The following is a 17,011-nucleotide window of genomic DNA, read 5'->3' as shown; positions in this document are numbered from 1 at the left end:
CCAAAAATATTTGTCATGAGAACTGGGGATGAAAATGTACTTAATTGTCATTGTCAAGACAATAATATATCACAAAGCAAAAAAAAATCATTTTGCAATTTATTTTGGAATAAAATAAAACCCAGATATGCTCTCTGTGAGATTTATCCACTTTTGCAAATTCCTATGCTTTATTCCAACTGTGATCCACCAAGATCCGTATCACAAATTATAATTTATTATTTACTAACAATGGATTAAATGTAACAATGTATATGGGTTGAATAACAATGAACGCATTCAACAGTATAAATCCCTTAGTTTTATTATGTCTAATGTGACATAAACTGATTACATATATATATAGGCCACCGTTCATGACCACATTAGCTCCCACCCACCCACACACGCAGACAAACAGAATTTCACCCCAACCATGTACACGTTATCTGCACACATAATAAGTTTAAAAGGAGTTCACACATGTATGGTACCATTACAGTTATGAGAGGGAAAAAGTTGGTCAAAACAAGTGAGAGTGCATGTATTTTAAATAACTTATTCCACTTTCAAATTAAACAATAATAATAATAAAAAAAAGAAGAATTCATCTAACTTTAATCTCCAAACACCATAATAATTAAGGTATTGAAAAACATCTACAAGCATGGAATAATAGAAATTTAGATGTGCTGCAATATTTTAATATTCTTAACTACACATGGCAATTCATATATGTTTAAACACCCGTTAGAGGGTGAAAAGCTTGACCTTGGCATGAAGAAGAAATGGTTCATGCATGCAAAACAGTTTCAAAAAAGATTTTAAAAATCCAAGAAAAAAAACAAACAAACTCCGCATTCCATTACATTCTTACAATCATCAGCCTCAGCCAAGCAACCTTTTAGATAAAATGCATTTCAAATACACCATGTACAAGGGTCCATGATTAAACATTATATGACCTAATACTAAACCAATTCACTTGAACAATATAAGAGCTGCATTTTAAAAAGAATATTAAAATTGGTATTTTTTTAAACTTCATCCACACTGACATTTCATTTTATCTATACAGTGCAGTTCTTATAATTCAATTTTATGCAAATAAATAGCTTAAAATTCCACCCAGAGATTAAAAAAAAAAAAATCAAAATATCAAATCATATAACTAGATAATATGCTACAGTAATAAAAAAGTAACTGGAAAGGGATGTTGGACTAGGATCAAAGTCCTATGAATATATCAAGAAAAAGAGATGGTCAAGTGACAGTAAACTCCTTCAGACAACAGATCTTTCAAGACCACAATTCACTGTTCAGTGACATTGGGATGGGTGTATATATATATATATATATGGGTGTTTTATTCCCCCTAAAACAGACCAATTACCATTTGTGGAGAACTGCTGGCGCACCAGATTGGTAGAGACCAGACAGAAACTCTACTTCTGTTGGCAGTGACTAATACGATGGTCCTAGTTCCTAGCTTGGTGAAGATTGCGCTCCCATGCGGTAGCACCTGTTATAGAGTCCTGGGTTCAGCAGGGGGGTGAGAGCTGGAGGAGCTGGAGGGGCTGGAGGGGAGGAATGTCCATTACGAAGAGGCTTCACTTGAGGCCATTGAAGCCTTAATGCCTCTAACGCACAGCTGCGACATCAACTGAATCTGAGCTCGTCTGACCGCTGTTGGAGAACTCAGGAAACTGAGGGGTTCTGTGTTTCCATTGCCGTTGGTTCCTGAAAAAGATAATTTGATGATCATTCTCAAATGAGATTCATAAAACATAACCAGATTCAGGAAAAACACTTAAATTAGAGCAAGAATTTCCAGACTGACTGTAATCTAAGGCAGAATTTTGGTGGAAAAGCCCATTAACTACTGTAAGAGGTTCTGATGGGAAATGGAGAGTATAAGAGCTAATGACCTCTGTCTGGTTTTCTGAAGGCCCAGGGGTGGTCCCCTCTTCGGATGACACCTCCATCTTCTCTTCATCTATACCCTTGCGTCCCTCCACGCCGTGCTCAGCTTCCCACTCCTGCAGGACCTCGTCCAGATTGAAACGACGTCGGTAATTCACAAAGAAGTTTTTTACTTGAACCACAGACTTGTTGCCGATCACATCAGAAATGGCTTGGAAATCCCGCCCATACTTCCTTATAGCTGAGAGAGGGAACCGAGGATTGACCAGAATTTCACTGCTTTCATTTAACTAATCAGTCTTTATCCAACAACCATTTGAGAAATGTGGCCAAATTTACCTTGTACTGCAAGCAGCTGCTCTTCTGTGGTCCAGCGGGTATTAAATTTCTGATTAGCCTGAGGAAAACAAAGCACATTTATATCTTTTGTGAACAACATTCATGCAAAAAAATTGTAAATATGGCTCTCTGTGAAATAAGTTGGATGGAAATAAATTGTAAAGATGTGAATATTGTTACCTCAGATGGCCTAAACTCTTCCACACCCGTGTCTAGCTTATCTCTGAGGGCACTATTGTGCTGTTTAATGCTTTGAATCTGTAACAAAAAAAAGATAAGGGTTATTTGCATCATTTTCAATGTTCTCAGTTTTTGACGATAACATACTTCTAAACTACATCACTGTCTGTCATATTTACTTGTAGCTCATCCTAAAGTCTCAAATATACATTTAAAACACTGAGATTAAAGTGATGTTGCTGAGAAGTAATGAAACTCTAACCTGTCGTTTTATGGCAATGAGCTCCATATCCAGCTGCCTCAGAACACTAACTGCGGCCGGGCCGCTGCTGGACATTGCCGTCACATCATCTGAGTTTAAATGCATTCCTTTAGGAGGTTTCTTCTTTGCTCTATGTAGGTTTCTCCCAGCAAGTCCCTGTACCTCCTTCTTAACATGCAGTGACTTCTCTGCAATATTTGCTGGCTGCAGAAACATATTTGAAGCCATTTGAAACTTTGATTGATTTAAAACACGTTTAATGATGTAGATTTATTTATGTACAGAGAATGAGTATTGCACATTAACAAAAAAAAGATATAAAATATAAATTTAGTATAGTACCTTTTGCACAACTGCAGGTTTTGATTCTTGTTTCTCAAGTCCAGATGTTCCCTTAAAAAAAAAAAAAAAAAAAAAAGAACTAATGTTTTATTGGAGATAGACGCTAAATATGTAAAGTGCAGCAGCACTGCTAAAAGCTTAAATAATCTAAATAATATAAAATATTTAAAAAACAAAAAACACACCCATCATCTAATTATGTTAATGCATAACTGAGATGCTATTGCTGAAAAACTGTGCATAATAATGTGCAGAAATATATCCATTTATATGTTACCTCTTTCTTCTCATCCTTATTTGGCTCAAATTCAGCATCCCCTGGAGAGTTGCAACCATTCTCTTCTCCTTCTTCATCACTACATAAAAAAAGTTCAAATATATAATTTCCTTTTCAACAATGACAATGCTGTGTTCTAAAAATAGACCATGCTAGCATTCCATGACAGCATAATCTTTGATCAAGTCTCTTAAAACCAAAGTAAACACAAAAAAGAGACATCAAACATCCTAATAATATTTTCATGCTGACCTCTCCTCTCTGTCTCTCTTCTGTTTGCGTGCATGGCGGTCCATAACACTCGTTTTGCTGCGTGTTTTCTTCCACGAGTAATAGAATCTAACCAGGCTTGCAATTGACTTGTCTGGAAGCTGGTACAAAAGAAAGCTTGCAAATCAAACACATAAGCAATGGAAACATCGGACATACCATAATGATACATCATTATTCATGATCAAAGCTGACACTGATTCCGTGGTAGTTGAGCCTAAGCATTAGAATTTGGGACTTGACAGAACCCATTTGGTATTCATATGCACCAGTGACTGTATTAATAAACTGAATTTCAGAGACTCCTCATGACTGGATGTCACTTTAATTTGTGAAGATGCTTATTCTCTCAACTGCATGTTTTATTTTAATGGTGAGAGTGGTTTCAGACATCTCACTCACCATCTGCTGGATGCGGTGAAACGTCTTTCCGTGAAAGCTGAAACCCTGTTCAAACAGCACCTTGTCTTCAACTGTCCACTCATCTGGAAAAGGGGTGAAGTTGGGAAGATCTGCCAAAGATTTTTCAATGTTGTGCTTGTGCCAAAACAGCATGCCCAATGCCTGTTAAATACAGAAAGCCACATAATGACCCATGTTTCGCCGACATTTTAGATTGTTAAAATTAAAAACACACCTCATGTTTGATGCTGTGAAACTGTAACTATAAGAAACTTTCAGCTAATGCAGTAAAAAAATTCTACCTTATCTTATGAGTTACAATGAGATACATCAAAAAAGTATTGAAAATCATTGATTGTGCCTAAAAAGCCTACAAAAATGTCAACAATCATTTTACCTGCTCCATATTGTACCCATGTTTTTCTTTGGCTATTGCAATATACTCATCCACTGTAACAAAAACAGGAAAAAAACAATCATCAGAACATCTATCAAAAATAATTCAAAAGACCAAAAATAAAAACCCTTGAAAGATACATATTTTACATAATACATTTCTTTGAATGACAAATATTTAATACATTAAAATCATTATTTCCTCCTATAAATTGTGTAATTTCCTATTAATTGTGTAATTTCTGTGCCACTAGATAATACCATTGTAGAATTGACACGTATCTCACATACTATCTTAAAAGAAAGTATTACAGACATCCAGTAGCGGCTCCTGCCTGTAAATTTAGGTAGGGCAGATCCTGGGTCTTAGCACTACTTTGTGATAAACATTTTGTAAGCTTTATTTTCTAATCATTGAACACAAGCAGACACACTTTTGGTAGAGTTCTAATGTCCTTGCATAATTCAGCCTGAAAGCGGTGCTCTAATGATGACTGACAGGCTTTAAAGGGATAGTTCACCCAAAAATTAAAATTCTGTCATCATTTACTCACCCTCAAGTAGTTCCAAACCTGTATTCATTTCTTTGTTCTGCTGTACACAAAGGAATTTATTTGGAAGAATGTCAGTAACCAAACAGGTCTCACCCCCCCATTGACAACCATAGTATTTATTTTTCCTACTATGGTAGTAAATGGGGGGTGAGATCTGTTTGGTTACCAACATTCTTCCAAATATCTTCTTTTGTGTTCAGCAGAACAAAGAAATTCATAAAGGTTTGGAACTACTTGAGGGTGAGTAAATGATGACACTTCATTTTTGGGTGAACTATCCCTTTAAGAACACACAACACACACAGAATGCTATCTATTGCCTTAGTATTTATCGCCTCTGAATGTTGTTTTAGAGTGTTAGAAGTTGCGGAGTAATTCCACTGAAAAAAAGAAAGTAATTTTTATACTCAGAAATTTCATATAACAAAAACAACAGAACAATATAAAGGCTGTTCACATTAGCACGTTTAAACTTTCATTAATTTGATACGAAAAACAGACATGCCAATTAGTTACCGACCTGATTCAGACTAAAATATACAAAGCTGAAGTGGATTCATATAGTCTTGGTCTGAAACGAGGTTTACATAAGGAAACGTGAAAACAAGCAGGGCAGTCTGAAATCTGCCCCAATGGCTCTCAATTAGAGCTCGCTGCAGTTACATTTTTCACCACATATTCACATTGGAAAAATGTAGGGGAGCTGTTTACGACTTAAAATAGCCTATAAATCCAAAAAATTGTGACAGAATGCTGCAGTAACAGTTTATATAGAGGTCTATGTTTTGGATGAATATTTTGGTGACTGCCCCACCTGCCCTTACAGACGAGCCATGGCATCTATGTACGAATTTCCTATTATTTTGTTTTCTTATTTCTATTGTAATGCAATGTTCAGTAAGGAGGAGGGGGCCTTTGTACCATCTGAAATGAGTTTTTGCTTAGTGGGATGTCTGGTATTACACAGTAATACTACTATACAACCTCTTTGAATATTCACTGGCTATCTGAATACAGCCATTGTCTTCCATTGGTTGGACAAACAGTCCCCCTCCAGACTCAAATGTTGGTTAATTATCCCATTTGGGCTAAACGGATCAAAAATCACACTACAAATGGCCCTCCGTATTATGCTGTGAGAGCAGAAAGTAATTTATCCACAAAAAAATTACACACTTCAGCTTTAAAGCGTCAGAATAACACTGGGTAGCATGATAAAATTAGAAGGAATGCCAATATTTACATATGAAATATTGGCATAATGCTGGTTTATTATTTATAGAGCCAATTAACATCTTCATAAATGACTCACATTTGGCCTCTGGTATGCTCGGATTTGGAAACCACACCAGCATTCCCAGATTATCTCTCTCTTGGCTTGCCTTTGCTACTTCTGATGACAAAAAAAGAGAGAGACATTAGTGGATTAAATAAGAACACATCCATCTATTTTGACTTCAAACAAAACTTTTTTTTACTACTAATAGCAATTTTTCACTAAAAGGCCTTTTCTTATATCCACGCCAAATCTTTTAACAATTAGATAAAAAGTAAAGGTTTAAAGATAAACGAACTAAAAAGGAATTAAATGAAATTATAATTAGAAGAAGATATTTAAAAAAATAAATAAAATAAAATCAAATCAAAAAATGATGAACGCTCTTCAGTATGACACCGATCAGGTGCTCATTATCCTCACCTCAAGTTTCAAATATCAACCAACAACAGTTTTTACTTTCATCTTTTGTTTTGATTTAAAATCTTTATGAACAATAACTAACTATTTTCAATGTAGGTTGCCAAATAGACAAAAAATAAGTTATTAGTGTTACTGAAGATGAAGTGCACTAAACGGACCAACTATTCCAACAACGAACAGTGTTTGAGGCTATTACGCCATCCACCCTGTGCTGTCAAAGAACCTTCCAACACTCAAAAGTCACATACCAGGATCATAATCGGGAACAACTGCCTGATACTGCAGTCCAACTCGCATCCCGCCTGCACCTTCGGAGCAACAAAATAACAAATGAGATGGACTGATTACATTCATCAGAAGTGTATGAACTTGTGAAGAGGGACCGAGGCTACCACCGTGACTTACCATGCTCGTCATCACTTGAGGAACCCGAACTTCCTTCCTCCCATGAATTGTTACTGTTCCCATTTGAAGTAAAACTTTTGGTCGGATTATTTACAGAGTTTCTACCCCTTCTTTTACCCGATATCTCAGCGGTGCCCTTCTCTAACATCGCAGGCATCTTGACAGCGTAACGCAAAAGAGGTTGAAGGAACTTGGGCTCGCTGGCTGCTCGCTATAGCTAAGCTAACTCAGCTCAACTGCTCTGATCTGAAACAAATAACACCGTCCTGCACTAATGCAAACTCCCCCAACTGGCTATATAGAGCTACGAATTCTTAAAAATGTGCATCGAATGCATAATATTTCCCCCAGTCCCAATATTAAGTGAAGTTTGGCTTTGGAAGCGGATAAAAGCACATATGGCTGCAGTGCTAGCAGTGCGGCTGTTCTAGCGTTAGCTCTCTCTCTCTCTCTCTCTCTCTCTCTCTCTCTCTCTCTCTCTCTCTCTCTCTCTCACCCTTTTTCCCTTTTTCTCTTTCTCTCTGATTGACCTGCTTTAGCTAACGTCAGTTCCTCTTTAAGACAGAAATTGTTCAAACTTCTTCTTCATATAATAATAAACGAAATTATTTTCTCCAGGCCAAGCGTCAAAGTAGGGTTTGTCTAGAAAACATCGATGTACATCTAAATCAACTCTAGACAGCTATAAGCATCATCAGCTCACACTCCGTACTTTCGGACTAGTTCAGTGAAAATCCATGCTTCCTTAAATTCCTAAAACGAATGATTATTTCTTAATGTCTTTTTTAGCTATAGTAAACTATTGCTTTGTCGCTATAGTCACTATCCCAGCAGAGATATAACTATTCTCTGTTAACAAATGACATCTTTTTGCAGACAGTAACCACTACGGACATTGATAATGAAAAAACTCACATGATTCATAAAACTCAAATTAGAAGAATTATCATCCGCAGACTTCACCTAGCATGTGCTTTGCCTCAGATGTGTTTTTAGATTGTGGATAATCATATTTAATTTACATTCTTGTTGAACTAGTTTACTCTTATTTTTTATTCTTTATTTTAATCACTTTAATGATGTATTTTGGACAAAAAACTCAAGTGTCAGGCATGCACAAAATTTAAAAAGCATAGTTCACCTAAAAATAAACATTGTCATTATTTTCATTTTCTTTCACTTTACTTTTATTACATTGAGTACCTAAAAGGCCCCCTGATATTTAAGACATGGTTACAGTTTTTGCATTTTTGTGTATATTGACTAGTATGTTATAGCAAGTTATTAGATATTGTGCATATTTACTAGGTCTGTCACAATTGTTAGACCAACAATTGGAATGCAAGTCTTAAAAAAATAAATAAATAAATACAGGTATAGTTCTATTCCAGACTAAACTCTAAAAAAAATCCGTAAAAATAGGGCACAGTGTACTGTATTACTTTAACAGAATTTTCTGTATTATTATTATTATTATTTATTTATTTATTTTCAGGTGAGTTGTGTTTTAGGGTAAATGGAAATGTATGTGCAATTACTGTATAATGTCCAGGTAGAGCTGCCAGTAATTTTTATTTTATTTTATGGATTTATTTTTTACAGTGTATAGTGTATATACTAAGAAAACTGGAATATACACTAGTAGTCTAGTAGCCTAACAATAGTGACTAATAAATGTGATGTTTATGTATTCGGTATCACTGTAATTTCGTGTCATTTGAAGTACACATGTCAGTTCAGGACTACAAAGTCATCTATATGGACTGTGCCAGTTGCACTGCATGCACAACATTTGTCTCATTGTTCTGGAAGTACTCTTAAAATATTGATCTTTGCCATTATTAAGGCCATTTCTTAGTGTGTATGGTGGCAGCTCAAAATAAATATACAGTATAAAAAATATATTTTTGAAAATTTGGAGTGGGAGCCCACTGAGATCCTGAACATTAGTGTAAATAGCACACATGACCTGCAAATAGTATTTAAAAACATTTTAATTAATCAAATCCAAAACACCTTAAAAATGAGAAACAGTAAATTTTTTTATATACAGTATACAGTTACACAGGTTTTAACATATTATTTTATCTGATTACACACTCATTTCATTTCATAATCTCAGGGCCTTACCTCATATTGTAACATAGGCAAAATACATTTTAGGGCAAAATCTCATGTTATAAAAGATGAAGAGCTTCACATAGGCTATATTTAAGACAGTATGGCTGTGCTTCAACGGCACTCTTCTCCGCTCCTCAAATACATGAAATATTAGCCTTTACATATAGTGTTTCATAAGAAAAGTAAACACAGTATTCAGAGGACCAGTTTTTTATTTACCATTGTATTGCAAACAAGCAGAGATGGTCCAAAACCATCTTTGGTTTGCAAAACCTATGCTACTGACACACATAAAGGGTGACCAATAGTAATGATTTATGAAAAAAGGGACAACATATGGAGATATACGAGGTTTCTGCCCAATATTTAAAATTTTGTTAATTTAGATAATAATTGTCTGAAGAATGAACTGATGTGATGTCATTTCAAACAAAATCAGGCCAAAATAAAGTCCATTTTGGGAGTTTGAAACGGCTTGCCAATGCTAATTCTCAGGAAAAATGAAGGGGAATCATCCAGATGAAGGGGATCATTTTCATTGCATGATTTATAAACACCCACCAGTTTGAAAACACTCACAAATACAGAAACACACACTTTTGTTCTGCGGAGACCTCATATTCAGATAAGATCTCATCGGGTCAAAACATGAACACACTAGATAGCCGCTTTATAGTAGAAAATGAAGTTGTGCTTCTGATGAAATGAGGCACTGACAGTTCTTTTCATGTCTGATACTGTAAAGCTGCTTGTTTTTAAGCAATCTATTGAATAAAATGCCAAATAAATAAACATGATATGAGATTACTGGAGTGCTTATTTGCAGAGCTTGTGCTAATACCCATGTTATGATCAGATCCTTTTCTCTTTTTATAAAACAAAAATGCTTGCTGTAGCCTAATAATAATAATAATAGATAATCATTATTATTAAAATACATTATTTCTCCTCATTGCATAATCTGATTATGTATTGATACTCTGATCATATAATTAGAGTTAAACCAATATTATTTAGAAGAGATATTTTTTGTCTCCACCAATAAGCAGAAACTTGTTTTATTTTATTACATGAAATAATAATAATAATAATATTTGGTTATTATTATTATTATTATTTCATGTAATAAAATAAAACATATATGATATATGTCAGACCTCCGCTATTATTTGGTTATTATTATTATTATTATTGATTGAATGAAAATGATTTAGTGATAAACGTACATATCTATTTTTTTTAAGAAACCAATATATATATATATATATATATATATATATATATATATATATATATATATATATATATATATATATATATATATATACACATGTGTGTGTAATTTATTCCTGTGATCAAAGCTGAATTTTCAGCATCATTACTCCAATTTTCAGAGTCACATGATCCTTCAGAAATCAATCTAATATGATGATTTGATTTCATTATTATTAATGTTGAAAACAGTTGTGTACAATTTTTTTCAAAATTCTTTGATGAATAGAAAGTTCAAAAGAACAGCATTTATTTAAAATAGAATATTTTCTAACATTATAATTGTCTTAACTGTAACTTTTGATCAGTTTAACCCATCCTTGATGAATAAAAGTATTGATTAATTTTATTTCTATCCCCCAAAAATAAAATTAAAATTCTTACTGACCCCAAACTTTTGAATGTTAGTGCTTAATGTTACAAAAGATTTAGATTTCAGACAAATGTTGTTCTTTTGAACATTCATCATAGCATCATGAAATAAAAATGTAAATAACTGTTTTCAACATTGATAATAATCATAAATATTTCTTGAGCATCAAATCATCATATTAGATTGATTTCTGAAGGATCATGCACTGAAGACTGGAGTAATGATGCTGAAAATTCAGCTTTGATCACAGGAATAAATTACACTTTACTGTATACTGACATAGAAAACAGCTGTATTAAATTGGAATAATATTTCACAATATTACTGTTTTTGTTTGTATTTTTAATCAAATAAATGCAGGCTTGGTGAACAGAAGACACTTCTTTTAAAACATTAAAAAAAATCTTACTGACCCCAAACTTTTGAACGGTAGTGTATATATGTATATATATATATATATATATATATATATATATATATATATATATATATATATATATATATATATATATATATTTTTTTTTTTTTTTTTTTTTTCAATCACAACACTTATCCGCTAGATGGCGCACATGCTCCTCAACCATCCCAGACACCCCTTGATAAGGCTCCAGTTTTGTTCCTTCAGTTTAGACATTCCAAACACCGTCTGGAGTTCTAAGCCTGGTTATTGCCCAGTTCTATTAATTTTGACTTTGTCCTTGACTTCTTTCAAAAGACAAAAATGAAGAAAAAAAAGTGAATATTTATATAATTAATAGCCAATAGCCTCGAAGAAAACACTAATAATTGTTTTCCTTAATAATAAACATTTTTCAGAATGCCATGATCGAGTAGATCACACCGTGAAAGAGCGTGTGACTCGGCCTGAGGAATATTATGTAACGAGTTGTGGTGAATGTACTGAATGCGCGGGGGTCACTCGATATCGCCCAAACATACAGTACGCACACATGCGTTCTACACTAATAAGGAAAGGTTGGAGGCACTTTGTACCCTTGTGACGTGCGCTAGCATCCAATGGCAAAGAGCGCAGCGATATGCGTAAACCAACACGCGCTGCCCAGCATATAAAAACTCTCGGTTGAGTTTGTAGTGGGGTTTGAAGGCGGGTGAACGGTTTTAGACTCTATCGTACGAAATTACCGCCTTATTATTTATTATTCCGCCTAGTCTCCTGTGTTACATATTTATAGTAGTCTCACAGATGTTTCAGTATCAGCTCTGGCTGCATTGAACACCACGAGAAACAAAAATAAATCGCAAAACAGCCCCCCAAAACGTTTAATATAACGGCGGAACTCACAATGCCTTTGGAACTGGGGATGTACGAGAGTCGCGCGGATTATAAATCCCCGAAACAATGCCAAAAAACCTCATTTGCATTTTATCAGGCTGTACGGGACCTGTTGCCGGTGTGGGTCCTGGAGGATATGCGGACAATGGAGGTGTTTCATTGGGAAGACGACGGACAGGCGTGCGCGTACTCCCCGTCGGAGGCGTTTCTGTACGCGCTTGTGCATGATCACCAGCAGTACGCGCGTTATTTACTCAACAGGTTCTCCGCCCGCGCACTGGAGATGCCCAGCAGAAGTTTCTGCTGCTGCCAGGCATCCACAACACCGCACCTGACCATAGCCGTCCGCTACAACCGCATCAACATCCTGAAAATGATTATGGACACTATTAAAGACTTCACAGAATGCGAGAGACAGAGCTACCTGAACCGTCACGGATGCGCGCATACGGACGGCAGCAAGACCGCGCTGCATCTCGCGTGTGATCTGGTGCGTCCCGAGTGCTTGATACTGTTGCTGGGTCACGGCGCCTGTCCTTACGCAACGGACCTGACAGGGAACACCCCCTTGGACTGTTTACTCACACAGATTTGCCAGAGCGACTTTGACATGCGGACGAAACGCATCTGCCTTGGCTACCTCATTTTATTCATGCCCACATTTCGCTTCCAGATGAAGAGACAGTTGCAGGACAATGCCGATGTGTGGAAGGGTCTTATAGGAGAGCAGGCCTTCCAGCTGCTCTCAGAATCATCACCTCCTTCACTGTTCGTTCAGGCCATGCAGAAGCTCAGCCAGTCCATTCCCAAAGAACAGCTGGACTCACTGCCGGACTTCTTGAAACCTCTGGACTTCAGACTGGATCAAGCTTAATGTAATAAAGCACATTGTTTAACTAAATTGTTTCTTGAAATATTCAGGTTTGAGTGTATGTGATAAGCTCTGTACATATGTGAATAGTTTGGTGTTGTACATTATAGGGTACATGCATTGTGAATGACACTGTAAAATTATTAAAAATATATATTTTTTTGCATTTGTTGCCTTGGAGCTTCATGTTTCAGATTAAGTTGATTCAAGATGCAGTCTTATCAATGAAAAATTAGAGATCTTCCTCTGCCTTAAACATAAACAGTGAAAAGTTTTGGACACAATTACGCATCTCTAATATTACTATCCTCGATTTAGGATAAAGTTAGTGTAATAGCACTAATTAAAATAATTCCAGTAAGAAAGATTATGCAAGAAGCCAAAAATGATAAACACATTTTGAGCTTCTTCAAAGCTCTTCTTCTGCACCCATTCTCTCAACCAACTTCATGTGGTGCATCCAGGGATGCTTTTTAAATAGAAAGGTGTTCCCATGTATGCTGGGAACTTGTTCGCTATTTAGTTCAACTCACTTCCCACTTTAAAAACACAACAACAAAAACACTAGTTTTTCAAAGTGTAAATTAATATTCATGCACAGTTTACATGTGCCTTTACATTTTGATTTCAAGCATTTAAACACATAGTTTGTGAAATACCATTACAATTAAAAGAATTGTTTTCTCAAAGCTGAATTTTCAGCATCATTACTCCAGTCTTCAGTGTCACACGATCCTTCAGAAATCATTCTAATATGCTGATTTCCAGTATTGGGGAAAGTTACTTTTTCAAAAGTAATGCATTACAATATTGCGTTACTCCCTAAAAAAGTAAGTAATTACGTTACTTTTTATGAAAAGCAACATGTTACATTATTTTTGCATTACTTTTTCTCATCTGGGCTGGGCTTGCTTGTTTGTTTTTTAATAACAACAAAAAAAAGTTATATTTTTTGGCAAATGTTAAGGCCCTTTCTCACCAAAAGTGAAATGAATAAGCCTCAGGCTGAAGAAAATGCATATTTACACCTGTACAATAGAGGGCAAAGACATTGATTAATAAAGTGAGATTAAATACAACGGGGCGGTTTCCCAGACAGAGATTAAACCTACTCCTAGAATAAAATGGCCCTTTAAAGCAGATTAACAGAAATCTGCTTTCTCTGTCATGGTTTAAAATAGTCCCAGACTTAGTCTAGTCCAGAGTTTAATAAGCTGATTTCCTGGAGGAAGACTAGAGCTACTCCAGAACTAAACTGAGGCTTAAATTAAACCTACCAGGAGGCAGGTTTAACTTCAGATTAATGTTGTGTTTCAAAGAAGACTTGGATATATATTGATATACACTATACACCATTGTTTCTGGTTCAAATGTGATTGCTTCATGTTAAAGGTGCCATTGAACGTTTTTTTACAAGATGTAATATAAGTCTAAGGTGTCCCCTGAACGTGTCTTTGAAGTTTCAGCTCAAAATACCCCATAGATTTTTTTTTTATTAATTTTTTTAACTGCCTATTTTGGGGCATCATTAAATATGAGCTAATTCATGCTGCGGCTGCTTTAAATCTCGTGCTCCCTCGCCCACGGAGCTTGCACTTGCCTTAACCAGCATAAACAAAGTTCACACAGCTAATATAACCCTCAAAATGGATCTTTACAAAGTGTTAGTCATGCATGCTGCATGCATACATCGGATTATTTGAGTATTGTATTTATTTGGATGTTTACATTTGATTCTGAACGAGTTTGAGGCTGTGATCCGTGGCTAACGGCTAATGCTACACTGTTGGAGAGATTTATAAAGAATGAAGTTGTGTTTATGAATTATACAGACTGCAAGTGTTTAAAAATGAAAATAGCGACGGCTCTTATCTCTGTGAATACAGCAATAAACAATGGTAACTTTAACCACATTTAACAGTACATTAGCAACATGCTAACGAAACATTTAGAAAGACAATTTACAAATATCACTAAAAATATCATGTTATCATGAATAATGTCAGTTATTTTCAGTTATTATTATCTGCCATTTTTCACTATTGTTCTTGCTTGCTTACCTAGTCTGATGATTCAGCTGTGCACATCCAGACGTTAATACTGGCTGCCCTTGTGTAATCCATTGAACATGGGCTGGCATATGCAAATATTGGGGGCGTACATATTAATGAGCCCGACTGTTACGTAACAGTCGGTGTTATGTTGAGATTCGCCTGTTCTTCGGAGGTCTTTTAAACAAATGAGATTTATATAAGAAGGAGGAAACAATGGAGTTTGAGACTCACTATATGTCATTTCCATGTACTGAACTCTTGTTATGTAACCATGCCAAGATCAATTCATTTTTTAATTCTAGGGCACGTTTAAATTGACTTGAAATGGTTACTAGAACTCACTTGATGTTTTCATTTTGAAATAACATGTTTCAGTCAAGTAACCCAATCAAACAGGACTTTCACTTCCCATCATTCTTTGCACCGGGCTGAATTGGCTGAATGATGAAAAAGTGTCATTTTATGCATTTTTTAGAAATATGAGAATATGGAGAGACGTCTTACTGTTTATTGTTCTATTATGTAAATTTTTTTGTTATGTTAGGGTTTTTTGGAGATTATGTTGTGGTGAAGTGTTGCGCTTGTGCTTGGGTTGAGGACCTGCTAACAAGAATTGCTTTATGTATATATATATATATAAATATAAATAAAGGGCTATCCTGTCTTAATTTAAACCCTGTCCGGGAAACTGCCCCTTAAGGTATATTTGTGTAATTTAATACAGTTAATTATTACAGGTTTGTGTAAAATTCTGAAATTGCATTTCACTGTTTTTATTCATTTTGAGGAATACTGAATGTTTTCGTGCAAGTGAGATGAGTAAATACCTGCTCACATTTAGTCTAGAACTACAATAACCATCATGTTCACACCGCGCACACAACACCTCTGCACTTTATTTCTCTCAACATGGGGACAGGAGAGCTGCCAGTCAATAAATGTGAAAAAGTAACCTGAGTTACTTATTTAAAAAAGTAACTTAGATATTTAGTTGTAAATTGAAAAATGCGTTACTTTACTAGTTAGTTACTTGAAAAAGTAATCTGACTACATAACGTTACTTGTAATGCATTACCCCAAACACTGCTGATTTCTTGTTATCAGTGTTGAAAACAGTTGTGCTGCTTATTATTTTTGTGAATACCATTTCTTTCAGGATTCTTTGGTGAACAGCAAGTAAAAAAACAAAACAAAAAACAGCATTTATTTGAATTCTTTTGCAACATTATATGTTTTAACTGTTATTTTTGATCAATTCAAAAGTATTCACTACCCCCCCCCCCTCATAATATATATATTATATATATATATATATATATATATATATATATTATATATATATATATATATATATATATATATATATATATATATATATATATTATATATATATATATAATTAGTATACATATATATGTAAGATGATAAGGTTGCAATTAAACCACAACATGTAGAGACACTTATTGTAAACATTTTATTTGGAAGTTTGTCATGACTAAGCATGGAGCAAAGACCACAGAATTATAGTTTAATATGTGAGTTGAATCACCACTTAAACCACACTGGCTTAGCATTACATGGCCAGTGTACCACATTTATCACTTTAATATGACTTACAATATGGTCTAAGTGCAGAACGGAAACTAGTGGGGCAGAATAGTCCAAAACAATGGCAAATATAACGGACAAATAGCAAAAAAAAAAAGTTGCAGCAATGCTTACATGGTCATTTCAATCTTTTTGCATATGATGCATTACTGAGGTGTCAAAATCTCAAAAATAAAGACTTCACAGTCAGACAATAAAGAGAGAGGAGAGGAAATTAAACATCAGACCTAGCACTGAATTAATATTTAGTTATCTATGATAGATTACTCATCAAGATGCGTTCTGTATATGGACGTATATGAGGAATGCTTGTCTAGCATTAATACACAGTTTTTTCATAACAGACTATGATAGATTCTATCAACCAAGTAGTAAGTTCAAATAGTTGTG

At 34.9% G+C, this 17,011-nt stretch overlaps 2 protein-coding genes across 3 annotated transcripts; one reads left to right on the top strand and one right to left on the bottom strand.

Annotated features, from left to right (window-relative positions):
- Positions 1-207: 207 nt before the first annotated feature.
- Positions 208-7,466, bottom strand: rcor1 (REST corepressor 1). 2 transcript variants are annotated; one of them, XM_067367162.1, is made up of 13 exons: positions 7,029-7,466; positions 6,872-6,931; positions 6,237-6,317; positions 4,372-4,424; positions 3,975-4,136; positions 3,555-3,673; positions 3,303-3,381; positions 3,026-3,076; positions 2,684-2,887; positions 2,422-2,499; positions 2,242-2,299; positions 1,908-2,143; positions 208-1,719 (listed from the first exon to the last, which is right to left on the bottom strand). In XM_067367162.1, exons 1-13 carry the CDS (start codon positions 7,183-7,185, stop codon positions 1,678-1,680), a joined length of 1,380 nt encoding a protein of 459 aa, XP_067223263.1. In that variant the 5' UTR covers positions 7,186-7,466; the 3' UTR covers positions 208-1,677. The 2 variants fall into 2 exon arrangements, with proteins under 2 accessions (XP_067223263.1, XP_067223264.1); XM_067367163.1 differs by having other exon boundaries at positions 6,872-6,925.
- A 4,329-nt stretch (positions 7,467-11,795) lies between these two features.
- ankrd9 (ankyrin repeat domain 9) lies at positions 11,796-13,088 on the top strand. Its single transcript, XM_067368046.1, has one exon. It carries the CDS (start codon positions 12,099-12,101, stop codon positions 12,960-12,962), a length of 864 nt encoding a protein of 287 aa, XP_067224147.1. The 5' UTR covers positions 11,796-12,098; the 3' UTR covers positions 12,963-13,088.
- Positions 13,089-17,011: the final 3,923 nt, after the last annotated feature.

Source organism: Chanodichthys erythropterus, chromosome 18 (genome assembly GCF_024489055.1).
Source record: "Chanodichthys erythropterus isolate Z2021 chromosome 18, ASM2448905v1, whole genome shotgun sequence".
Classification (NCBI taxonomy): domain Eukaryota; kingdom Metazoa; phylum Chordata; class Actinopteri; order Cypriniformes; family Xenocyprididae; genus Chanodichthys; species Chanodichthys erythropterus.
Note: the sequence above shows the minus strand (reverse complement) of the source record. Positions and strands in the feature narration are given on the sequence as shown.